This window comes from Aquarana catesbeiana, linkage group LG07 (genome assembly GCF_042186555.1).
Source record: "Aquarana catesbeiana isolate 2022-GZ linkage group LG07, ASM4218655v1, whole genome shotgun sequence".
Lineage (NCBI taxonomy): Eukaryota > Metazoa > Chordata > Amphibia > Anura > Ranidae > Aquarana > Aquarana catesbeiana.
The window spans coordinates 192,965,120-192,992,582 of NC_133330.1; the positions used below are offsets into that span (position 1 = coordinate 192,965,120).

At 40.5% G+C, this 27,463-nt stretch overlaps 1 protein-coding gene across 1 annotated transcript in view; it reads right to left on the reverse strand.

The window, feature by feature from the left end:
* Nucleotides 1-27,463, reverse strand: part of LOC141103399 (fibronectin type III domain-containing protein 7-like) — a 58,326-nt gene that overhangs the window by 20,022 nt on the left and 10,841 nt on the right. Inside the window, exons 2-7 of the mRNA XM_073592931.1 lie at nucleotides 13,272-13,290; nucleotides 10,533-10,790; nucleotides 10,192-10,446; nucleotides 8,024-8,284; nucleotides 5,151-5,408; nucleotides 789-1,043 (exon numbers count right to left, since the gene is read on the reverse strand). Of these exons, the coding sequence (XP_073449032.1) occupies nucleotides 789-1,043; nucleotides 5,151-5,408; nucleotides 8,024-8,284; nucleotides 10,192-10,446; nucleotides 10,533-10,719 (1,216 nt within the window). The 5' untranslated portion in view covers nucleotides 10,720-10,790; nucleotides 13,272-13,290. The remainder of the gene's footprint in view (nucleotides 1-788; nucleotides 1,044-5,150; nucleotides 5,409-8,023; nucleotides 8,285-10,191; nucleotides 10,447-10,532; nucleotides 10,791-13,271; nucleotides 13,291-27,463) is intronic.

Genomic DNA, 27,463 nt, shown 5'->3' on the forward strand with positions numbered 1-27,463 from the left:
AGTGGTAAATCTTTTTTTAACTTAATGCACTTTAGGCTAAAAACGATTAACCAGAAGAGGAAATAATATGAGGGAGAACCCTGCACTTTGTAAAAAACATCTTGGTATGCTAACGCCTTAAGATTTCCCTTCACTGGAACTAAGGGGCCAAGCCCAACACTTGAAAAACAACCCCACACCATAATCCTCCCTTCACCAAATGATTTGGACCAGTGCACAAAGCAAGGTCCATAAAGACACGGATGAGCGAGTTTGCAGTGGAGGAACTTGACTGGCCTGCACAGAGTCCTGACCTCAACCCGAAAGAACACATTTAGGATGAATTAGAGCGGAGACTGCGAGCCAGGCCTTCTTGTCCACATTAATGCTTGACCTCATAAATTCACTTCAGGAAGAATGGTCAAACATTCCCATAGACACACTCCTAAACCTTGTGGACAGCCTTCCCAGAAGAGTTAAAGCTGTTAAAGCTGCAAAGGGCGGGCCACCTCAATATTGAACTCTACAGATCAAGACTGGCGCTGAGCCACACTGTGTGTCAGTAGATGCTCACAGACTGGCTCGGGATGAAGCCTGCACAGCTGCCCCCCTAGTAAGCAGCTTGCATTGGGGGCAGACACAGAAGAGGAGGAGCAGACAGCGCCAGCGGGGACCCCAGAAGGAGAGGTTCAGGGCCGCTCTGTGCAAAACTATTGCAAATAGCAGGTAAGCATGTTTATTATTAAAAAAAAAAAAATCAACTTTACAATTACTTTAAATATGCTTGTCCTGGTATACTGTCTGCTTACCTGTGGTATAGTTCAAGAGCTCACCGAGGGGGCTTTGCCCTGCCTTGTTATATGCAAAGACGCTCATAAAATAGATGAACCCACATTCAGATGGAAAATAACATGGAGACTGGGATGTGTTGCAGTGAACTTCAAAACCATCATCACTCTTCACAAACACAACATAATAATCAGCAAGGTTTCCATGGGACCATGACACTGTGAGATTCCCAGGATTGTCCTCCACAACTGTGATCCCATTAGGTGCACATGGAACTGAAAGTAAAAAATATACTACTTTGAATCAAGCACAATATTATTAAAGGTACAAATAAATGTAAAAACTATTATCTCCCTATTTACTAAACATATCCAGTTAATGTGATCTTTCTCTTAAGTTGGCTATACTCTAGTAGATTTTAGAACAAACGTTCATACGAATTGTCTGTAGAGTCGAAGTCTGTAGATTCGAAGACTGGACAATTGTCATTGAAAAGTAGTTCAAAATTTTGATTACTCTTAACATTTACTTTTGAAATGAATGTAATTTCCCAAACGAAAACCACATGCACTGTTAGAAATTCGTTCATTCAAGAAAAAATGTATTTGAATTCTCTTGAACAATAGATAAAATAGTGTAGCGCTGGACTAAAAATACGCATATAATGATATATGCAAGTGGACGGGGCCCATAAATGTGTAAATAAAGTGACTAGTGAATAAAGACCATATAACATTCAGTCTAAAATGATCAAGTGCATGTATAGTGACACTAGAGATTAATCAAGTGCACCTGCATATATTAAAAAAACAAGAAGTGATATGAGAGTAAATGTAAAAGTGGCAAACTTCAGGTGAATAAAATGAACCAATGTGACAGCAAAATGAATGAAAAATATATTATATCAACACAAGACATCTAATCACTAATAGTGCTAATAAATCCTAATGCTTAGTGATCGCACATGAAAAGGAAATTAAAATGAATATATAAACAGTCCCAAAAAAAATCCAAAGAACAGGTCCCAAAGCGTAGTGACACTCCAACACAGAATCTGGTTCAGTGTTCCACCGCAGCTGTTGCCCACCACCAAGGGATAAAAGTTGGAGGCTTACCGGACAGCCTGCGACCACCCTTATTCAGGGGGGTCAAAACAGGCTCAGTAGAAATATGTGGGTCCAGATGATATCCTCACCAATAATCTCCAGGTGTACTCCAGGTATCTTTTATGGCAAGCCAAGAGGGGCTTCCAAACGGGGTGCAGCTAGGACTTGACCACAAGATGCAGCAAAGAATTGGCCACAAATAACCCCAGAAAAAGAAAAAGATACTCCAATAGTGCAGAACGATCTGGCCAGTTTATTAAAAGTTTATACAAACAACTAGATTTAAAAAGCAAAGTTCTGACGGGGAGAAATAAAAGACAAGCTCCACCGTACACTTCAGTGTACGGTGGAGCTTGTCTTTTATTTCTCCCCGTCAGAACTTTGCTTTTTAAATCTAGTTGTTTGTATAAACTTTTAATAAACTGGCCAGATCGTTCTGCACTATTGGAGTATCTTTTTCTTTTTCTGGGGTTATTTGTGGCCAATTCTTTGCTGCATCTTGTGGTCAAGTCCTAGCTGCACCCCGTTTGGAAGCCCCTCTTGGCTTGCCATAAAAGATACCTGGAGTACACCTGGAGATTATTGGTGAGGATATCATCTGGACCCACATATTTCTACTGAGCCTGTTTTGACCCCCCTGAATAAGGGTGGTCGCAGGCTGTCCGGTAAGCCTCCAACTTTTATCCCTTGGTGGTGGGCTACAGTTGCGGTGGAACACTGAACCAGATTCTGTGTTGGAGTGTCACTACGCTTTGGGACCTGTTCTTTGGATTTTTTTTGGGACTGTTTATATATTCATTTTAATTTCCTTTTCATGTGCGATCACTAAGCATTAGGATTTATTAGCACTATTAGTGATTAGATGTCTTGTGTTGATATAATATATTTTTCATTCATTTTGCTGTCACATTGGTTCATTTTATTCACCTGAAGTTTGCCACTTTTACATTTACTCTCATATCACTTCTTGTTTTTTTAATATATGCAGGTGCACTTGATTAATCTCTAGTGTCACTATACATGCACTTGATCATTTTAGACTGAATGTTATATGGTCTTTATTCACTAGTCACTTTATTTACACATTTATGGGCCCCGTCCACTTGCATATATCATTATATGCGTATTTTTAGTCCAGCGCTACACTATTTTATCTATTGTTCATTTTGTGTGCCCTTGTATTGGGGTTATTGTATTTTAGCTGCAGGACTCACTTCACGTTTTTCAGTTTTTAAATTGAACACCGAGCGCAATTTCCCCCCCCCTCCCCTTTCCTATTTGAATTCTCTTGTCACTGTGGTCAAAAACGAACTTTGATTTGACCCCACTAACGATTAGAAAATTGAATGAACATTCTTAAAACAAAAAAACAACAAACAAAATGCTATTTGTGTATAGCCAGCTTTACCCTCAAACATTTAAATAGGAACGTTACATTGACACAGACACTTTTTTCACTTTTATTATTTGTTAAATATACAGTATTGTTATTGAAAAAAATTGCCTTCATGTTTAAGTAGTATTTTTTCATTCATGGGGCAGGTAATTTAATCCCATTTAATCCCATGTAAAACAACATTACAATCTACTGTCGCAAGGTCTTTCATTCTGCAGATATTTGAGTTCAAATTTACTAAAGTTACAGGTATCAGTGTATCCATTGTTTGATGTTTCAGCTGTCTCTTCTTGTGCCTGAATGACAGATTTAACCCTAATTCAAACAAAGTAGTATTTTTTTCTCAAAAATAATTTTTGTTCCAAGTAGGGTTGCACAGATACTGATATCGGTACTTGTACTTGTATACTCGTGCAAATGCTCCGATAGCTGAAACTTTAGCCTTGGTTCATACAGGAGTGGTGCAGGAAACCTCATTTGATTCGGCCAGGAATTGCACCACATTCCTATTAAAATCGCATGCAATTTCTTTGCAGTGAGATTTGAGCCCATTCATTTTGTATGGGTTCAAATCGCACCGCAAAGGTATCGGTACTCTATCGGCGAGTACTTGACTGAAAGTATCGGTACTTGTACTCAGCGGTAAAAAAAAAAATCAACCCTAGGGTGGATCTTTGGAAACCTGTCAGGAATACATAAACTGCCATTGCTGACCCCTCCTTCTGAAAAAGACTAGCTGGCTGGCTGATATTTTTTAAGTTCAGACACTGACTCAGAATAAGTAAGCATTGAAGAGTTTCTTAAAACTTGCATTTTCAGTGGTTAGCCAGCAATCACAAGCTTGAGTTTTCAATAATAATAAAAACAACAATAATCAGTAAATACAGATTGTATCGTCTTATTGGCCTCTTAATGATTAGCTAACATTAGACTACAGCCTGTTCTTCTGCATTCTTTAATACAATGGATCTACATGTGTTATTTTATATTGCCTTAAAGTCACATTAAGCCCTCAGTTTTTCGGTTAAAGTTGTGACAAACTCCTATCTCTGACTTTTACCTATAGGTAAGCCTATAACAAGGCTTACCCATAGGTAGTGTAAATATCTCCTAAACATGCACCGTTTAAAAGATATTTACTGTATATGAAGCCAGGGAAATCACTGGCACATGCGCTCTGAAGGAACAGCCACCCAGGCTGTTCCTTTAGAGCCCTGTGTCATAAATTTCGGCTCCCACGTGCATGCACAGGAGTGATGTCATCGCGGCTCCAGCCACTCACACAGCCAGCGTCCGCAAAGCCGGTAGGAAGATGGGTGAAGATAGGAGAGCCTGCAGCTCTGACATCTTGGTGCTGAAAGGGCTTCGTTTACGGCTTCATTTAGGTCTAACTAAAAAACAGTCACAATGGGACACAATAGGATAACTGTATGACAGCCATTGTTGATCACACACATAAGGATATAACTGTACTGCTACTGTACTTATGTGTAAAAATATAACTATACTAAAGCTGGTCACAGCTAAATTTTCATCGGATTCCTGCTGGACAAAACTTTAACTGTGGGTGGCCTTATTGGTCCCTTGCTCGACAAAAGTAGATTTTTCAATTGACTTTTGTACCTGGAGCCAGTCTGAAAAATCATCCAATTAGATGCAAGCACTGTCCAGATATTTTAATGGCTGGCAGCTGACTTTCCTCTATCCACACGGCTTTGCTTGGATGAGGGAATACATGGATTTCTCTCAGTCAGCCAGCTTAAAAAGACCTCTCCATCCCATTCCCAGGTTTTCTCACTTCCTCCATTCTTAATAAATCTATCTAAGCAAAAAGGCATTAAACAGGTCTTCTAATTTGTAATTTTCCAGCAACAACACACCTGATAACAGACTCCATGTTTTTGGTGACAGAGTAGATCCTGCTTCATTGGTAGCTACCAGGGACACTGCATATTCTGTTCCACACTGTAAAGAAGTGATTGCGCATGGAGACACAGACATTGTACAATTAAGACTGGTGTCTCCACTATAAAGAAGTACGGTGTAGTTAGATGAGCCATCAGCTTCAGCTACAGAGAATGTGGCTTCCAGAGCTCCACTGTTGAAAGTAATTTGCACATCTGATGGGGCAGCTGGTCCTAAAATATAAATAAATAAATTAATACCCATATACAGATTTCCATATTTTCTACTGCTAATTATTGTGGGGGTTTAAGACAACAAAAATTAAAATATTAAATTCGTAAAGATCATGGAGCAACTCAGGGAATCCTAATATTCCTACCATATAAATAATAATCTGTGCCTTATAATGTCATGCCTCAATCCACTATTTGCATATACAAAGAACTAAAAACTTTGTTATGGGACTTTAAATGAGGTGATCTTTTATGCAAATGTTGTACCTCATTAAAAGTTCAGTGAAAAATGTTTTTAGTTATTAATATTCCTACTAATTAAGTAATAAGGAGGTAACCTAAAACATACAGACTGACAGACAGATACTGTAAATATTGAGGAACAAAGACAATGACAGAAGGATATAGTATAACAGACTATTATATATACTTGGGCAACTTCTCTGAGTTTATTAAACTCTATTCACCAATGGGACAAGCCACATACACCTCAAGTGAAACCCTACCCAGCCTCAAGCAGGGACATATTTTGCCTCTTAAGAACTGTAGCTCTATTCACCATTCATATTGGAATTCATTTGGAACATGTGTGTTATTGAAACGCAGTGCTCCTGGTCACTAAGCATGGCTAGGGGATGATTCTGGAATGATTGATGTTTTGTGTGGTACTGTTACAGGTTGTTTTGCTACGTAGATCTAAGTGTGAAGCATTCAAAGATGTTAGAAATACAATAATTGTAAGGATAAGAAGCTGCCATATTGCTCACATGGCCTAGGTTAAATTTTTTAGAAGATTTTATTTTCAACAAGTTAAAATGTACCTAAATACTTCTATGCCGCTTAAACACATATTTGTCTCCTTTCCCACATTCTTCTGCCCTCTGGAACATAAGAACTGATCAAGTGATCTCTGCCAGAATTCAGGTACAGCACCTGACTTGACAGCATTTCCCTAAAAGTCACCCTTTGGCATTGCTTAGGTAGCAATGAAGGAGCCGCTGTAATTTAACTGGTTATTCCCCAGAGTTAGTGCAGAGGCAGCCAGGCACACAGTAACATTTCACTCGTTCTGGCTCAACAATTAACTAGGGGATGTCTTTTTAGGATTTTTATTGCTGAAGAAACTTGGATAGGGTGTATGGTGGCATGGGATACTCTGGATTCCCTAAACATTTGCAGGAGGGCACTTCACCTTGCTAAGTTTCTGTAAACAGTCTCCATACAGGAACAAATACAGAGAGCAGAATTGAGTCCCTTTTTAGAAGCTATTCCAGTCAAGAATACTACTGGCTCCTCCACCCAAAGGATACAGGACACAGTCACTGGAACACTGAGCTCAGGTCAGTTCTCACAATGTCACAAGATCACAGGATACCTCCTTCCGGTATCCACCAGACACTCTTCAGTAAGACCCCTTTTACACTGAAGGCGCTTTACAGTAGTTTTAGATCTAATAATAGCGCCTGTAAACTGCCTCCCCTGTCTCCCCAGTGTAAAAGCCTGAGTGCTTTCACACTGGGCCGGTGCGCTTGCAGGGCTGAAAAAAAAGTCCTGCAAGCAGCGTCTTTGGGGAGGTGCGGGAGCGGTGTATACAGCGCTCCTAAACCACCCCTGCCATTGAAATCAATAGGCAGCGCTTCCAAAGCACCTGCAAAGCGCTTCAGCATCGCCTCTTTTCGGGTGCTTTTAACCCCTTGTTAACCCTTTCTTTGGGGTTAAAAGCAGCCCGCTCCCACCCGCACAGCGCCGGTAAAGCACCACTAAAATGAGGAGCGTTTTACTGCTAACGCGGTCCACGCCCCAGTGTGAAAGGGCTCTAAGAGAGAGGTGAACGCTCACAATGCCACAGGACAGCCAGACCCTTCTAACCTAATTGGACACTCTTAAATGAGCTCTCCAGATTAGGGTCCTAGGGCGAGGGTTCCCTTGACTATCTTGAAAAATGGATCTATTAAAGCAGGCCCCCCAGCTAAACCACAGCTGGGAGATTAATGAATCATCAGCTGGAGTCAGGAAGGCTACTGCGGATGTGGGTATCCACCCCCATCCAAACAGGTGAATTCCTTTCAACAGGGAGAAGAGCCCTGCTATTCTAAATCTCAGACTATTTATATGCCTCTCCAGCCACCTACTGGGCAGACCTCTCCAGGGATTGGCTGAAGCACACTAAATATTCAGGTTGCCCATTTGCCCTGCTCAACTCTCTATGTTCCATATGCCTCTGGAAAACAGGGGAGAGCAATCAAATCAGCAGCCTGTCAGATTCAGAACCCCCAACAAGCAATGAGCAACTGCCCCACTGGTTACAGAGAAGCTAAAAAGAACTAAATTTGCCTAATATCCTAGCAGCCCAACTAGAAAATTGCTACACTTACACAAACGACACTGGAAAGCTGAAACATTGTGATAGTTTGTAGAGACAAGCAGGTATTTCAGCTTTCTCTTTAGATTTATTAACAGCACTATGAGGATGTCTTTCTCTAAATAAAGGAAATAGAAGAGTATAGGTCTGCTATGCACCAAATCTGTAGACATGTTAAATTTGCAGCATATTAAATAAAACACATACTGAGCCAGGGATAAATAGAACAGTGATAATATTGTGTGTTATTTACGTGTAATCTGGCTGTAGGTGATGTCATCTCCTGGTACTCCATTTGCATCCCAGGCATGAAGTTTGATAGTATAAATGGTGCCAGGGTCCAGAGAGGTGAAGTTCAGTGATAAAGACGTGGTGTTCTGGTTCCACCTGGTGCCAGATCCATCTGATCTCATAACAGAAACGGAGTACAGAACAGCTGAGGGGACACGCTGCCAACCAACACTCACAGAGTCACTGCTATAGGATTCCACGGTGACAGATGCAGCTGCCAAAACTTAAATAAAAAAGAGACTGTTTCAGTGACACAAAAGCCGTAGAAATTATGCAAATAGATTTAAAAAAAAAACGTATATCACATTCAGTATATTTTTAAATGTTATAACACTACAATATTTTACCTCCTAATACTCTAACATTGCACCTTGACTCTATTATTGCAGCTTGACAAGGAGTTTGTACTTAAATATTTTCTTCAAATGCTAATATTATTTATGCTTTCCACTAATAGATGCCCTTGGATTGCATTCTAATACGTGTTGGGGTAGGGATAGTCTCAGCTTGAGCTGTGACTATAACTTAGGGACCTGAGCATGTATATTCTCTGCATCTGCTGTAGTATCACCAACATATATAAGCTACTAAAATGACCATAATGCAATTATTTTAGCGCATAAAACATGTACAAAGGAATTTGCACCTTGGTCTAATTGATTATCAGCATCATGATCCAGTGGGATTTGTTCTACTTGTCAGCAGAAGAATAAAATGATCCTGCAATCTAACCTTACACTGAAAAGCCTTTGAAACCAAAACAATCTATAGGTGCAAACAGAAATTCATGCAGACCTACACATGTTGCTAATAAACTGATTCTTGATTTATGACCCATTCACACTATGTGCAGTTACTTGCGTTTGCATGTTTGCAGTTTATTGCATGGGAATGCAAATAAACACATGTAAATGCTTATAAATACACTGCACCGCAAGTCTCACCTACAACAGGAATTAGGACATAGGTAATATTCCTTGAACTGCTCTCCGCCTGCCCACAGTAGTTATACTGCAGGCAAGTGGCACAGCCCGCCGGTTCACGTACAGTACCTGACTCTGGTTGGACACAGTGCGATTTTGTCAGTAGGTCTCGGCCAATGATTCATGGCTGATACCTGCTGTTTTTTTGTTTGTTTTTTTTTACCAAAGACATGTAGCAGAATACATTTTGGCCTAAGTTTATGGAGAAATGTGTTTTTTTTTTTTTTTATTGGATATGTTTTATAACAAAGTAGAAAGTAGAAAATATAATACATTTTTCAAAATTTTCAGTCTTTTTCCATTTATATCACAAAAAAATAATAAACCCAGTGGTGATTAAATACCACCAAAAGAAAGCTCTATGTGTGAAAAAAAATGATAAAAATGTAATTTGCGTACAGTGTTGCATGACTGTACAATTGCCAGTTAAAACAGCACAGTGCATATAAACGTGAGTAAATACGCAAAGATGCATGTGACTGTAGGCTAACGAAGATGCATCCCTATGGTTTTTCCATTCACGTCATAGTGTGAAAGGACCCTAAATCTATTTCCATTTTTTGGTTTTGGCTACAGTGTGGAAGAGTTAATATTTCTGTCATGTTTTTAATTCTGTCTGTGACCCTGTTGGGAAGATTTTTTTCTTACTTCATGTTCCTATGAAACCCATGCAAGAAATGGGGGTGCAGTTATCATGAGGAAAGGAATGCATGAACCTAGATTGTAAGCTCTAACGAGCAGGGCCCTCTGATCCCTCCTGTATTGAATTGCATTGTACTTGTACTGTCTGCCCTAATGTTGTAAAGCGCTGCGTAAACTGTCGGCGCTATATAAATCCTGTATAATAATAATAAAAGTTAACAAAAATTAAAAAAAATTGTCTTACAGTATGTTTTAACCCCTCCTCAGTCTCCCAAAAAGGGTTTTTTGATTTTGTATGTGCCCCTTTTTGAAAGCGTTTCCACAACTCCCTGTCCAAATGAACCACAGATGGTAATAAAAGCCTGATGGAGGCTCTATCTCATCCTCACTTAAAGCAAAACAAATTAAAACACTTAGGCTGGAGTTGGCCTTTGGGTTAACCTATAAAATCATTTTTTGTATTTTCAACTTTCTAGATAACTATTTGTTCTTCCAAACATCTCACCTGTTTGTGCCCATTTAGGAGGAGAAGGTTGGCTCTTTCCAGCTGAATTGATGGATCTCACTGTTATTTTGTAGGTTGTGGCCGCTTGTAGGCCAGTCACTGTTCCTGGGGAGCTTGTGACAACAGACTCAAAGAAACGCGTTCCAGCCTGAGCAATTACCTGATAGCTTGTAGCTCCTGCCACCTCTGCCCATTCCACAGTTATACTATTGCTCAGCTTTGAATATGCCTGATCAATAACAGGTACCTCAGGGGCTACAGAAAAGTAAACAATAAAAAGTAAAACAGGTCCATTATTCATTACTGACTGTGCCCTAAAAAGGTATAAGAAACCTACTAACCTGTCAGTTGAAGGATCTGAGCATGAGCCATAGTACTGCCATCTTTGTCCATGGCTTCCACCATTACTGTATAATTAGTATTTGGCAGGAGTGTGTTTATTGTTCCTATTACAGTGGCTGGATTAAATACTGCAAACGAAGACTGGCCAAGTGATAAATAAGGGGATGTTGTGATTTTGTATGACATGGCACCTGTAACTTTAGACCACCGGACATAGAGGCTTCTGGATGTAACATCATACGTAGATATTGAGAAACCTGCAAGAGACGCAAATACCGATGCATTAATGGTGTACATTTACCTCAAGAGTTGTTGTCAGAATATTTGGTTAAACCTGTTTGCTATGTTAAGCCAAATTTCATGTCCAGTCTTACTCATAATCAAATGATGACAAGGCCTCATTCGCACAGGCAAAGACATACATACAATTCTATGCATTTATATGCTTTAGTAGGACATTTCCAAATGCATCTAAAAGCATGTAATGATTTCAAATGGTACCATTCTAATTTTGTGTTTAGATGTGTTCAGGTACAGCTTAGCTGCCTTTAGAAAATATGGAATTCTGTGTGTTCAGGGACAGATCACCCTCTTATCTACCAAGGTACGTTTAAAAAACAATACTAGTGTTTAAGGAGTTTAATCAAGCTCACAGATGCTACTGAAGCCATGAGCTTGGTATTGATTTTTTAGCCAATTCTCTGGACTGTTATCTTTTTTCAACTTTACCTACTATGTAACTATGTATATATAAGAAATGTAAAAAGTATAAAAACACCCCTTTCACCCTGCGCACACCCCCAAATGCAAATACACACATAAAGCAAGCATGTGTATGTAAATTGTGATTGTGCACACGTGAGGTATCACTGCGAACTCCAGAGGATGAGCAATAATTCTAATAATAATTTGCTTTTTAAATCATTGGTTACGTTTTGTTTTTTTGTTGTTTTGCCATTTCACAAGCACATGCTATTTTAAGCCCTAACATGTTGGGTATCTATTTACTTGACACAACCACATCTTTTATATTTTACCAAAAAAATAGGTACTATATTGTGCAAGGGCTCTGCTTTCAGAAATATATAATTGTTTGGCGTTTAAAGTAAGTTTGTAGCAAAAAATGCAGATTTTGAACATGTGTGCAAAAAAATGAAAGAAATTATCTCAGTAGACAAGTGGCTAGAGCCGATTTCCAGCTTTACTGCTACTTTAAGGCCCCTTTCACACGGGCGGATAGAATTCAGCTTTTAGCTGCGGATAGATGAAGTTATCTATCACACCTAAACTCACACAATGCTTTCCTATGGCCCCATTCACACACTGTGTTTAGCAACAGTTTAGTTACAAAAAATAATTTTGACTGCGTCCAGGAACGATTTATTGCAGCTATCTGCACATAACCACAGGTAATCGCAGTGTACTATTTCACCTGCAGATAGCAGCGGCAATGAGGAAAGAAAAACAACAGGAAGCACATCAGAAATGGCAAGAATGTTCCACCGCAGCTAAACGCAGCCGCATGTAAACACTGCAAATCGCAATGTACAACTGCAAGTGATCGCTGGGCCTGGAGTCTTGGAATTTCAAAACAATAAAACATGCTTTTAACAGCGTCTGAACAGCTGCTCATGTGAAAGGGGCCTACATAGTTTGTTTTGGCCAAGCTGGCCCAAACTAATTGGGCGCACTGTATAAACTGTACAGTGTGAAGCCTCAGCTACATACAGTCACAGCCTTGTGTTCTCAGTGTGAGACGAGACCTTCCAGCGTTGGGCTAAGCATCAGTTAGCCATTCATAGGCAGCTTTGTATTCTATGAATGAATACAAAGCTACCTCTGATTGGCTGAGTCGGAGATCGTGAAGTCATACAAGGCTGTATACTGCAGGTACATAGCTGAAGCTACATACAGTTTATACAACACTGAATGGCGCATCACAATGTCCCCTACTGCAGCCACAACAGACAGCTGCTGGAGATACCGGAGAAACCGCTGCAATTTACCTTATTGGCAGCTATCCGTTGTGTGTAAATACAGCATAAAAGGAAAGTATAGTGTATTTTCCCTAAGCATATATTTTAACCTATTATTGCTATGTTTACCTTTCAAACTTTTAAAGGTGAACTCCAGGAATTTTAATTTTGCTTACTTACATTGTTCTAGTTTGGCTCAATTTAAGTATGCATGATATCCAGAGGGTTACTGGGGATGCTGTAAATCACTGCAGTAGCCCAAGTTACATACAGTGAGAGTCATGATCTTCTGAGTTCTGTGCATGTGGCTTCCCCTCTGCACCCTAGGGGGTTGGGAGGAGGCCTTTTAAATTATGTTGGTTCAGGGAAAGTTAGTCCTTTATGTCTGTTCTATTTTAGAATAAAAGAGCAATGTTTCAGTGTTCACAAGCATATCAAGTCTCATCATGGTGTGTTGCAACTTCAAAAATGTTTGAAAACACAAAAATAAAAGGGTAAAAAAAAAAAAGTTTCATAAAGAGTAAAGGTAGACAACTGTATGAGAAGGCTGTGGTATAAGCAGCCATTTCCCTGCACATGTGCTGCATAATAGTTCTAAGGCAATTCTAATGAAGGAACTATTAAGGGAAGGCAACTTCTACCATATACTTTTCTAGTATTTATTTTTAAACTTGCCTGCAGTTGAAATCACTGCATATTTCAATTTTGATGTCACAGATTAATACATGATAAAAGATTATACATAAAGGTAAAAATATATACCTGTGTCAGCTGAAGCTATCTGTAAGACACAAAATATAAGGGGAGCAAATTAAAAAAAAAATACATCATGACAAATCTGAGATTATATACAGTATACTTATATTATACTTGTAAAAACAATTACTGCACAAAAGAAAAAAAAGCATTTATTCAGATTTGGCAGTTTTGGGAAGACTCTTGCAGGTTCAAATGTCAGCCAATTTGTCAATCTTCAGTACTTTGGTTTCAAAACTCTGTTCCTTGAACCCTTAAAACTAAATTTTTGAGGGGCATGCTTACACTACAGAATAATACAAAACAAAAATGAAACCTATATAAACATGGACGCTTCACAGCAATGTCTCTGTGACTTAAAGTGGTTGTAAACCTCAGACATGATGTAAAGTATATCCCTCTATAGTGTGTACTTGTCTCAATCCAGAGCACTAAGTGTAATTTTTGTTCACTACCTCGTTCCTCTGCTATAAGCATGAGTCACTTCTGACAAGTTTCCCTGACTCCAAGAGAAAAATGGTGACAGGGAGGGATCTCCAGCTGATTGACAGCCTCAACTCTGTTCCTGTGTGCTGTGTAAGGGGGGGGGGGGGTGTCCCTTCCCTCTAATCAGCTTTTAGAGCTCTCCTTACTGATATAATTTCAGCTCTGCACTCTCTGCTTTTCAGAGCCAGGAGATGCTGTGTAAATTGTGCACTATGAATGAATTAAGGGGAAAGAAAGCTGTAGATAAACAGGTACAACTGATGTAGGAGGATTTGTTTAATCTGTGTATCACCTGAGGCCAGTCACTTCACTGGGTATATGTGAGGGTTTACAACCACTTTAAAGAGGTTCTAAAGGTTTTTTTTATATATATTCTTTATGCTAAAAGAAAAAAGAGGTTTAGAGGTTGGCTGTGTGCGTCTATGGACACACACAGCGCAGCTTGGCCATGCTCCCTCCTCACTGGATTTGACTGACAACAACAGGAACCAATGGCTTCCGCAGCCCTAGTGAAGCTTGTGAGACCAGGAAGAGGGGTGAGAAAAGCTGCAGATGGGCACAGCACTAGATCAATAGAGGACTTGGGTAAGTGTTTGGGGGGGAGGAGAAAGTCGTGGGACATTTTTTACATTTTATTACCTTACTGCAGGAAATGCATTAAGGTAAAAAATTATTTGACTTTAGAACCACTATGATCAAGATAACATATGGCTGCATAGCATAGTCTCAATAACAATCTATAGCTACAGAGCGTCTAGCTGAAAAGTACTACTTTAGTAAAACACTTCAGAACACAATCAGCTTATCCTCATAACCAGCGCCCCTTTCAGTGAAGTCCAGGGTAGCTCTGGTAACATAGGAAAACAGCTGGAAGGAAAAGCCTGAAGATACAAAGGGAATGATGGTGGGGGGGGGGGGGTTTACACCCTGCTGGAAAGAGTACTCTAGTAGTAATTAGGGAGCTGCTCCCCACAGTAGCTGAGTTTTCCTAAGATGGCCAGTGGTACATTGGAGCCTGTGTGTCTCTGCTTCTGAAATGTTTTGACGCTTTTAACAGTTTCTGGAACTTCAAACCAAACATTGTGTTCAAAGCATATTGTGTTGGTGTGATCTTCTATTCTGTATCTATAAAAAGTGTACTGGAAATATGTTTTGGACGTGTACAAAAGTGATGTCACTTTCCTTGTCATTTTCATGCTTAAGCACATATTAGTCAATACAAGGGAATTTGGGAACTATTTAAAAAATTTGATTATGAATCAGAAATTCAAAGATCTAATGCCCCGTACACACGGTCGGACTTTGTTCGGACATTCCGACAACAAAATCCTAGGATTTTTTCCGACGGATGTTGGCTCAAACTTGTCTTGCATACACACGGTCACACAAAGTTGTCGGAAAATCCGATCGTTCTAAACGCAGTGACGTAAAACACGTACGTCGGGACTATAAACGGGGCAGTGGCCAATAGCTTTCATCTCTTTATTTATTCTGAGCATGCGTGGCACTTTGTCTGTCGGATTTGTGTACAGACGATCGGAATTTCTGACAACGGATTTTGTTGTCGGAAAATTTTATATCCTGCTCTCAAACTTTGTGTGTCGGAAAATCCGATGGAAAATGTGTGATGGAGCCTACACACGGTCGGAATTTCTGACAACAAGGTCCTATCACACATTTTCCGTCAGAAAATCCGACCGTGTGTACGGGGCATAAGTCAGCATTCTGGCTCAAAAATGTTGTGTGTAATGTTCTAAATCCAGTGGGTAGCTAGCCTAATGTCGCGTACACACGAGCGGACTGTCTGGCAGAAAAGGTCAGACGGAACGATTCCGTCGGACATTCCGATCGTGTGTGGGCTTCATTGGACCTTTTTCTGTCGAAAATTCCAACGGACCTAGAAATAGAACATGTTTCAAATCTTTTTGACGGACTCGAGTCCAATCGCAAAATCCGTTAGTCTGTATGCTAGTCCGACGGACCAAAAAGGATGCTAGGGCAGCTATTGGCTACTGGCTATGAACTTCCTTATTCTAGTCCGGTCGTAAGTCCGTTTCGTTGGAACTCCGTCGGAACTCCGTCGAAAAGTCCTTCAGAGTTCTGGCGAACGAGAAGTCCGCTCGTGTGTACGTGGCATAAGTCATACAACTGCACAAGATACAAATTATATACCAGTTTATTTTTGGAAGGTTTAAATCCATAGCTATAAGTTTTTTGGACAATTTTGATTTAGGCCTGGTTCACACCTATGCAGGTTGCAGTTTGCATATTCAAGGTGCATTTTGCGTTTTTCAATAGACGCTTTTGATCCATTGAAGTCTACGGAACCAAAAACCAGAAAAAAGTCCCTAGCCCTTTCCATAAAATGCACAGATGTGAACTACATCCATAGGAAACCATGTCAAATGGACTGTAGTGTGTTTCTGCAAAACTGAGATGCATTAAAAAATGCATAGGTGTGAACCAGGCCTCAGACAGATGTGCTTACATATAAATTTACTTGGAGAAGTTTTTTTTCCACTCATTCTAATCATATTTCAAGAAAAGTAGAAAGAATCTACAAATTCTATTTAGTAGATAAACAGTATTTATTGATATACCTGTATGAGGACTTTACTTCTGCATTTTTGCCAGAAATGTTGTTGATACCCTATGCCACTCTAAACCTAGAGTAATAATTTTTTTTTTTCAGTTGAATTAAAACCACTCCCCGGACCATTTGACTGGCCAAAGACCAGAGCACTTTTTGCGATTCGGCACTGCGTCGTTTTAACTGACAATTGCGCAGTCGTGCGGCGTGGTTCCCAAACAAAATTGACATCCCCACAAATAGAGCTTTCTTTTGGTGGTATTAGATCACCTCTGCGGTTTTTATTTTTTGCGCTATAAACAAAAAAAGAGTGACAATTTTGAAAAAAAACACATTATTTTTTACTTTTTGCTATAAAAAACATCCCCAAAAAATATATATAAAAAACATTTTTTTCCTCAGTTTAGGCTGATACGTGTTCTTCTACATTTTTGATTAAAAAAAAAATCGCAATAAGCATTTATTGATTGGTTTGTGCAAAAGTTATAGCGTCTACAAAATAGGGGATAATTTTATGGCATTTTTATTAATACATTTTTTTTTTACTAGTAATGGCGGCGATCAGCGATTTTTATCATGACTGCGACATTATGGCAGACAGATCAGACACTTTTGGCACTATTTTGGGACCATTCACATTTATACAGCGATCAGTGTGATTAAAAATGCATTGATTACTATGTAAATGTGACTGGCAGTGAAGGGGGTAATCAGGAGGGGGCGCTGCAGGGGTTAAGTGTGTCCTAGGGATGTGTTCTAACTGTAGGGGGTATGGCCTACGTGTGACACGACACTGATCACCGCTCCCGATCACAGGAAGCTGTGATCAGTGTCCTGACACTAGGAAGAATGGGGAAATGCTTGTTTACATTAACATTTCCCTGTTCTTCCTCTCCCCGGACACTGAGTCCGCGGGACCCGCGATCACATGCACGGTGCTCGTGCGAGCGACCACATGATGGCAAATTTAAAGGGACGTACCTGTACGCCCATTTGCCTGTCCGTGCCATTCTGTAGACGTAAATGTTCGTGCGGCGGCCGGCAAGTGGTTAAGAAGGAATTTTCCTTAATATAGTAGAATTTTTCTTCTTTGCTTTCCAACAACCATATTTTTTACACTGCAGATCAACGTCCTAACGTTTTATATCAATCTCATTAATTAACTATTTTTGGTAAACTTTATAAACAGGCTCATTAGAATATCCAAAATATTAGAATGTGTACATAGGGACCTTTATGAATACACTATTCCGAAACTAAATGATCGAAAAATATTACATTATGTCCACAGACATTTGGACTTCCTGGAAGGAAGTCTTTCACATGTGCAGCAATAGACCAGTGTTATAGATCATACTGAAACAATTTTAAAATCACCTGGCTGAGAAAGATCAGTGGTTTTGATACATTTTATTTACATAACACTACAGCAGAAACCTACAAGAAGTCCAAGCTCTTCTGCTCTGAGCTTGGAGGTGATTATCCACAATGGGGAGACCTACATCATTTTAATATTTTCTGTTCAATAGGTTTTATGAAAGTTTTGACAAGTATAAAAAAGTAATGTAGATAAATATAAACACATACTCAGTGTTGCATGACCGTGCAATTGTTATTCAAAATGCGACAGCGCTGAAAGCTGAAAATTGGCCCGGGCAGGAAGGGGGCCCAGGCCAAGAGGGTTTTTTAAATGTCAGCAGTGTACGCATCTTATTTTGACCTTAAATGCCTTAAATGAGTGTGTCAGAGAAGGGCTCAGTGGTGACAGTCTTTATTGGAATGGGATCCAGATTAATGAGAAGATTGTGACAGGGTCACAATCAATTGCATCTAGTAAACCCCAAATTGGGATTGCCGACTGTGTAGTGGGGCCAGTTATGCGATATGGGCTGTTGCATATTAGTTAATCAAAAGTGGCACTCCCAGGCCACCACTAGTCTTATGGCAGAAAAGAGTAATGCCCCGTACACACGATTGGATTTTCCGACAAAAAAACTGTGTATTTTTTTCCGAAGGATGTTGGCTCAAACTTGTCTTGCATACACACGGTCGCACAAATGTTGGCCCAAAATTCCGAACGTAAGAACGTGGTGACGTACAACACGTATGACGAGCCAAAAAAAAGGAAGTTTAATAGCCAGTGCGGCTCCTTCTGCTTGATTCAGAGAATGCGTGAACTTTTGAGAACCTGCTCTCAAACATTTGTGTGCAGAAATTCCGACAGCAAATGTTTGATGGAGCATACACACGGTCGGACTTTCCGACAACAAGCTCACATTGAACATTTCCCGTCGGAAAATCCAACCGTGTGTACGCGGCACAAAATTATTAAACCTGGGACAGGTCAAGCCCCATTTTAATTTTTAATAATTTGTTTTAAAATTTTCCAGAAAAATACTAGGTACAGGAATGGATAGAGCTAAAAAAAAAAAAAAAAATGTTAATAGCATTTAATCTACCAATCCAAGAGCTTTGATATTGGCTCTAGGAACATAAGAGAGCAAAAAGGTGATGGGTGAGGGGGGATAATTTGCTTGGTATTAAGTAGGGAAGTTTAGATTTTAGGTGAATTCTGAAATATGGGAGTTCCATGGTGTATGCAAAGGTAAAGTTACGCTGTAGATTAGACAAGATTTGATGTACAGAATGTACAGAAATGTACAGAAATATGCACAGCAACTGACTTTGACTTATTGACTTTCAATCCCGAGAATGCTGCAAATTTCTCTATAGAGTCAAAAAGACAATGTAAAGCGTCATGAGGCAAAGTGATAGTAAACAGAATATTGTCGCTGACTTGTCTGATAAAACCAGTTTGATCCTGATGGATTCGTTGACCTAAGTAGGTATTATGATTTAATATTTTATATTGTTATTATATATTAAATTTAGCTAAGCAACATTATTGTCGACATTGACAGGCCCTACAAAATATATTTATGTATGTAAACAGTGAACTGTTTGAATGTCCTGGAAACATTGGATTGGGGGAAATTCAATAAAACTGCTGAGCCACTCTTCTGGCATTAATCATTCTTGTTAATGTATTGCGGCAAATTCATCAAGCATTTGCAACACTTTTGGTTCTGACAGCAACTCGTGCACCAAATTCAGGTAATTTTCAAATGCGCCACTTTTTCACTGTGCCACATTCAAAATAAAACACCAATACTATCTTAAGAAACTGGAGCTAATTAAGACCAACCTAATAAGAGAGAGAAACTGGTGCAGACGGATTTAGCAAAAGTGTCTAGTTTGGTTGTAACAGCGACTTGTGTGCCATATTCAGGTAGTTCTACCTTGCTCCAATAAAATTGGTTTAATTAGAACCAACTTTCATTTGGCATACAGACAAATATTTAGCAAAAGTGTTTAGAATTCTAAAAGAGGAATAGCATGCGCTGAATTCAAGTACAAGTCGCAGACAATTATATGAATTTGGCACATTCTGCACCACTTTTAGTATGTATAAGAGACACTTTCACAAAATCTGTCTTCACCAATTTTTATGAATTCCAGGAATTATCTTGAATTCTTATTAGATGGGAGGGGGAGTTGATCAATGGGCACCTGCAGATAGCCTCAGATGTCTCCAGCCAACTGATTTCAAGTTAGCTAGCAAATAGATGAGTGGTATTATTTTTGCCATATCTTTTTTCTATCCTATTCAAAGATATCTGGATGCACTCTTGTCTAATATCTGCATTGACATGCACCCACACTCTCAGACTAGGCCTCATGAAAAAAACATTGTGAACATTCAATCATGTCTGCATGCCTGATAGGCCTCTGATGTCTATAGTGACCTTTGCACACCAATATCAGTATTTTTCTGAATCTTGTCATGAACATTTTTGTATCCTTCATTTAGCCAAATGCAGTTCAGCACTTGTCCCAATGTTAAAAAAACTGTTACTTTTATGTTACTTAAATTATAAGCTACTCTATGGCTTTATTAGACAATTTTATTTATCAATGCAATAACTACATTATAAAATATTTTGACAGTCTGTAAGAAGCTCAACACTGTAATTATGAATAGCAAAACCTGAGATAGTAAATCTCAGTTGCCAGTATGAGATAGAATAGGTACTGAGTTAATATTTCCGCTGCAGAGTTATTTGCTGAATCTGCTCATTCATAAAGAGGAGAAAAATCCTAGCTGGTGACAGACCAAAGAGGGCAGATTTGGCTCAGAGTTTTTAAATGACCTTTCTACCTTCCGACTGTAAATTCCAACAAATGAAATCTTGATAACTGCTAGAAATAAATGTTCCGAGTAAACCAGAAATATTTCCAGTCTAGTGCTTTTTATTGTATTATTTCTAGTTATCAGAGACAACTGAAATTACTTTTGAAATATATTTTATTTTAAACAAACAAAACATTTTTTTAAAATGTTTATCTATAGTGACTTGATTGGAGAAGACTGCATTGAATTAATCAGAATGCAGATTGCTCGTGTTGTCTACAACCAGATCTATTATGCCCTACTAATAATTTACAAGGTCGGAATAACAGCAGTCTTTCTTCCCCAATGTTGGTCCATGGCTTAGAATTATGTTTTAAATTCTTTTTATTATATAAAATACACTGCCCTAAAAGTCTAGTACCAAGGTTGGCATGCAGCACATTTAAATGAGTAAAAGTGTATAAAACACAGCAAAGTTGGATTTTAAAGCTCAAGTTCTGGTACTATGGTACTACATCTGCATCTAATGAGGTGGCTTATACCTGAACCAAGAAGAGGACACATCAAACATGATAGTCTTTGGGTCAGTAAAAGAAAGAAATAACAGCATACTGTCAATAAGCAAGTTTTTTTCTGCTTGTTTGAAACTACAGCACAGGGATAATTCAAATGTAGGCATGTTTAAAGATCAATTTAGTTGATGGCTTTATTTAAAATAAAAAGGAAATTAAAAAGATGTAGCACTAATTTACAAGTATAGATAATATAAAGCATGAAGTTGATGCATATAACAAATGATACACTGTACATTAATTGATTTATACATTAATACATTTTTTAGTATTCAAAAATAAGTGTGCAATTTTCACTTTAGAAAATTGTTCAGCTATTTGTACACATTAAGTAAGCATGGGTGGAGCATACTACTGGATAAATATCTGCTTATCCAATTAGCACATAGAGCTACATATTTCAGAACTGTAACATTGGAATATTGTATTAAATGTGCACCTAATTGCAACAAAAAAGTACAATAAAGCAATTTTCACAATTCCGGTTACTAATTCTTGTCAGCTTGTCTTTTCTTTTTATACAGGTTTTAGAGTATGAATTATATATATCAATTGTATGTAATGAAATGATAATCTGCTCTTTAAAAATAGTTAACCGTTCATGAAAGAAAAAGCTTTTCATCTAAGGCATGCACAACTTTCTCATAGGAAGGAGCATCTTCAAGATTATTAGTCTTGAGTGAAAAATGGTAAGCACATTTATCTGCTTATACAGGTGATATTTTATACAAGACATCATTGGTGATTCTGACCTATATAAAATATTAACAGCATAATTTGATGTATTAAAAAAAGCAGATTTCACTTACTGTTAACAATGTATAAAGCGGGAGTAGGAAATGTGAAAGATTGTGTGACATTCCCATTGCCATCTTCTGTCTTGTATTGTACTGACTACTGACTGTATTACAGCTCACAGGTGCTATGAAGAATGCAGGTCTGTGTCTGATCCCTCCCTTCCTTCTGTTGATTGAATGGGGGTGGTGGTTCGAAAGGTATATACTGTGAGATACTGGATCCTTACATATACAGACCTTCCTTCTCAAGAAACTGTCGAAGCAAAAGCATGAATGCCTGTGCAGCATTGTCAGCCATAGATCCATTTAAAGTATGTCTATGGTCAAAATATATTCATATATTCTGTTCAACATTGACATTCAATTATTTCCAGCCTACTCCTATTAATCAGAATGATTATGATACTTGTAAGCTTTGTGAAAATACCCACATTTACCTCCTTCAATTCTGTGACACATGTAGTGCACACTAACAGGAGCTGCTGGTTAGTTCCAAGTTCTCCCAAGTTAGTGTAGCAGCAGCCAGGCGGCACATAGCAACAGTCACTCTTTTGGCTGCACAGTGCATTCTGAGCCCTAATTGGGCAAAGCTTTGCCCAATCAGGGCGCAGTGAATAGCTGGTTGTAGGCTTCCCTACTGACAGCTGAAATAAAAATAACCTTGGCGGCAATTAAAATGTGAAAAATAAAAGGAGTGGGGTCCCTCCAGTTCATACCAGGTCCTTCGGGTCTGGTATGGTTTTTAAGGGGAACCCCATGCCCCTCACAATCCATACCAGATCCTTATCCAAGCATTCAGCCTGGCATGCAGCCTCCTGAACCATACCCGGCCATATGCCCTCAACATGGGGGGGTGGGTGCTTTGGGCATGGGGGGGCTCTGCCCCCCGCCCCAAAGCACCTTATCCCCATGTTGATGGGGACTATGGCCTCATTCCCGCAATCCTGGGCTGTGGTTGTGGGGGTCTGCGGGCAGGGGGCTTATAAAAATCTGAAAGCCCCCTTTATCAAGGGGGCCCCCAAATCCCGCCCCCCATGTGAATGAGTAGGGGGTACCCCTACCCATTCACCAAAAAAGTGTCAAAAAGTAATAAAAACACAGAGACAGTATTTGATAATTCCTTTATTAAAAAATAAAAAAACAGTTTTCCCCGATGTAGATCCATCATCAATTTACTAAGGAAAACCGCCGAATGCCTGGCTTGCCGTTTGACAGTTCTTAAGTAGGTAAGGGGCGGGGCCACCTGGTACATCGCCCCCCCCCCCTTGTGATGTCACAGACCAGTGCATTCTGGTTGCCAACATACTGTATATCACCACTATCAGCATTTTCTGCCTGGGCTCTTCCGAGTGTTGGTCTTCAGCCGTTTTAATCGGTTGGTGCGGGATGATGTCAGTCCCGCGTATGTGCAGGAGTTCTCTATTCTACAGAAGAACTCGCAGGTTTCATTTATTGCAGAAGAGACATTGCACATCTTTTCTGCAATAAACAGCCTGCCTGCTCGCACTTTTTAATTTTAGACTTTAGTTCCACTTTAAGTCTAGGGGTGGAAGAATACAATGCAATATTTAACTTATTCCTTGCTCTGACAGGGTTTTTCCATTCTGTTCAACTGGTCCCCCCAAACCTTCTCTCTGAGGTGCTCCAGCTGGTGGTCTCTGACATCATAAAATGTGTAGGACCAATATTCCTGCATTACATGTGAAGGCAGCCAGGCCCACACACAACTTGCGGATCAGAGGGGAGAGCTCCATAACTTGCCATAGTAAGAAATAAGGCATTTAACCCTTGCAGTCAAAGGTTTTTTTTAATGGTGGCTGGAGTTGAGCTTCAATTATGATCAATATTCACTTTTCTCTCTTCAGAATACATAAAAAAGACAGGGAAAGGTGCAACACAAAAAGCTACATTAGTGGCCCACGTTTTGGCCACCCCACCACATGCTTGACAGGCAGTGCTCATTGGGGAATGGCACTCCACATTTTTCTTCTCAAGCTACTCAAGGTGCCCCTCCTTATTATTGTAAGGGCTTGTTCACATGGGCATACTTAAAGCTAAACTGCATCTTTTTATATACTTTCTAGCTTGGCCCATACAAACTATGTTCCTCACTAACATGTGAGGCCAATGGATGCAGTATAAACTATATGTAGCTGCGGCTACATACAACATACCACACTGTGTTCCAGGTTCGAGCCGAGACTTTCAGTCTTCCAGTATCACAGTGGCGCTCAGCCATTCAGAATAAGTGATGTATTCTATCAATAAATACAGAGTTTCCTCTTATTTGCTGAGTTAGAGAGGTGGGCTGACGATGTCACAACCCAGCCAATCCTGTTTCTTCTTGCTGGAGGCTGTCATTTTGCTGAAGCCCAGGGCCCCTGAGCAGCAGTAAGTCGTTAGGTTGTCAGCAGATTGGCCTCCAGTTTCTCTGATTTTGGGGACAATGCCAAAAATAGAGAACAACCGAGCAGAGCAGTGTATTACTGGATTTTAATCAGTATAGGCACTTATTTTTTTATGTTTTACACAGCTATACCTGCAAAAGGGGCCAGCCTGAAGTGATCTAGCAGGGCCTCATTTCCTGACTAAAGTTCCACTTTACAGTGGTGCCCAGGGCACATGCCACATGTTCCACACCCTGGATATGCCATTGAGAGTCAGCAATCTTAGTACAGAAGAGGAGCCTGTATTACGGTACAAGACCGAGGGCTCATTCACACTGCATGCATGCTAAACACTTCATTTTACAGTACAGTCAGCTGTCAGTTTTGGGTTGTAGTCAGCTGCAGTGGGAAGGTGGTTTGATGTGCATTTCCCTTCATCAGAATGGGGTAGATTTACTAAAGCTGGAGCACTCTGAATCTGGTGCAGCTGTGCATGGCAGCCAATCAGCTTCTAACTTCAGCTTGTTCAATTAAGCTTTGGCAATAAAGCCTGGAAGCTGATTGGTTCCTATGTAGAAGTGAGCCTGATTTTGCACCCTCCAACTTTAGTAAATAAACCCCACTGTTTCTGGTTTTTCTTTTTTAACTTTATTTGATGTTTACAAAGTGACGCTTCATTCATGTCGCAGTGCAGTATGTTATGCTGTTGTTGAGTTGAGTGGCATCTTGATATAGCATGGTCATTTACCCCGTAGGATCCCAATGCGCTTATTGTCGGGATCGTGTTGTGTCACAATGTGTTGTGCGTTGATATGCAGTGCCTTCCTCTGTGCTATGGTAAAATGCTGTTTAACTTTTTACCCCAGCTCAGTGCACCGCACCTCTGGCCTGTGTTGCAGTGTGTCATGGATCCGCAGTAATGTTTGTCTGTCAACTTACCTCTCCATGTGTTCAGCTTAGAGACCAGCCGCCCTTCACCTGGCTGCTTAAGTAATCTCTCCTCAAAGCATGGCTCCACCCCAGCCCCTATCTCTATATTAACCCCTTACACCCCCAGTAGGGTTGCCACCTTTTCTTCAAGCCAAACCTGAACATTTTAGCGGCACACAGGAATTTTTTTTATATATATTTTGTGATTAAACAACATTTCAAATCATATGGAGTTAATCCACCATCATTCAAAATATTTTTTTTTCACATTTGAATGAATAGAATTATAGGGGAAGGAGTGCACTATGCACAGAGTTCTGCATTCAGGAGTGCATTGTGCACAGAGTGCAGGGTTCAAGAGTGCGTTACATTCAGAGTGCAGGGTACAAAAGTGTCATTCAGAGTGTAGGGTCCAAAAGTGTGTTACATTCAGAGTGCGGGGTTCAGGATTGCGTTACGTTGAGAGTGCAGGGTTCAGGAGGGTGTTACGTTGGGAGTGCGGGGTTCAGGAGGGCGTTACGTTCAGAATGTGGGGTTAAGGAGGGCGTTACGTTCAGAGTGCAGGGTTCAGGACGGCGTTACATTCAGAGTGCGGGGTTCAGGAGGGCATTACGTTCAGTGTGCGGGGTTCAGGAGGGCGTTATGTTCAGTGTGCAGGGTTCAGGAGGGCGTTACGTTCAGTGTGCGGGGTTCAGGAGGGCGTTACGTTTAGATTGCGGGGTTCAGGAGTGCGTTATGTTCAGATTGAAGGGTTCAGGATTGCTTATGTACAGAGTACAGGTGTGCATAAATCACAGGCCAGTTTATAACGTCCCTGTCCCCAAATTTCTGCCCCCTCCTCCCAGTGCAGAGCGCCCCTCTCTTTCTCCTCCAGACCTTTCTCCTCCTTCCTGTTCAGTGCAGCACTCCTCTACCCCACAGAAGAGAAGTACTGTACCTTACACCATGTCAGGCTGGTGGCGCTGGCTTTAGGAGTTGCTGCTGGCGTGAGGCTGAAGTGTGCATTACCCGCCCAGCCCCCTGCTTCTCCTCCTCCTCTGTTGTAGATGCAGGGAGAGCAGGGAGGATTGAGTGTGCCGCTGGAAGAGAAGAGAAGCTGCAGCCATGACAAGCTAGGAAGTGCACTGGGAGCCAGAGTTAGGGGCAGAGCTGGAGCGGCTTTTTTACTCCCCCTATGCATGCATAACTGAGATCATGGGGGGGGGGGGGCAGAGAGCCTGGAGACCTGGACCTGGAGCCAGACTGCAGCTAAATCCATCCCCATCACTAGGGGCCTCTGCTGAAACACACCCGCTGGCTCTTACATTCTGTGCCTTGGGAAATCTCATGCTCTAGCTCCCAGTGTAATTCGTGTTGGTACTCTAGAATACCTGCTCTCCTGAATCTCCTAGAGCTCCATCCGCAGCAGTCAGCCGTAGGGTCCACTACCTTGCGGTGCACTCCTGACCCCAACGGGGTGCATCTGTCACCTGGACTCAGGTGACCTGACACAGTGCAAAAGGGGCAAATTGAAAAAAATTCTATTCGCTGAACTATGTGCGAGCAAGCCCTGAAACTCTGGAGTTCTGCTTTAGGGGCTGTTCACAGCACTTGCAGTGTGGGAAACGGTAATTTCTTTACTTGTTTACTGCACTGCATGGGAACGTACTGTTTTCTTTAGATATGTGTGGGTGCCATTTATTATCAACAATACAAACAGGCAGCCGATCAAATCAATCTCAGTTTGGCTGCCTTGGAAGGAAGGAGAGTGGTCAGGGGTCTAATAGACCCCTGACCAAATCTGTCACTGCCTATGCTACCACAAGGGATGCTGTTCATTAGGTATGAGCTTCGTGTTCGAGTCGAACGCATGTTCGACTCGAACATCGTGTGTTCGGTCGTTCGGCGAATTACGAACGTTATGGGCCATTCGCGCCTAATTCGAGTGGCGCGTCACGGCCCATAATTCACTGCGGCATCGCAGTGCATTGCTGGCTGACGATTGGCCAAGCATGCACTATGACCCGCATGCTTGGTCAATCACAGCGCCGTGTGTACAAAGAACCGTAATTGGCCAAAGCCAGGGAGGCTTTGGCCAATTATGGCTCAGGGGGTTTAGTACACGCCCCACACTATATAAGGCCGCCTGCACGTTGGCAATGTGTAGTGTGTTGCGGTGGAGAGAGATAGATAGACAGAGAGACAGTGTCATTTGATTTAAGTTAGAGTAGGCAGTTTGAGTCAGTTAGCTGCACTTGCAGTGTA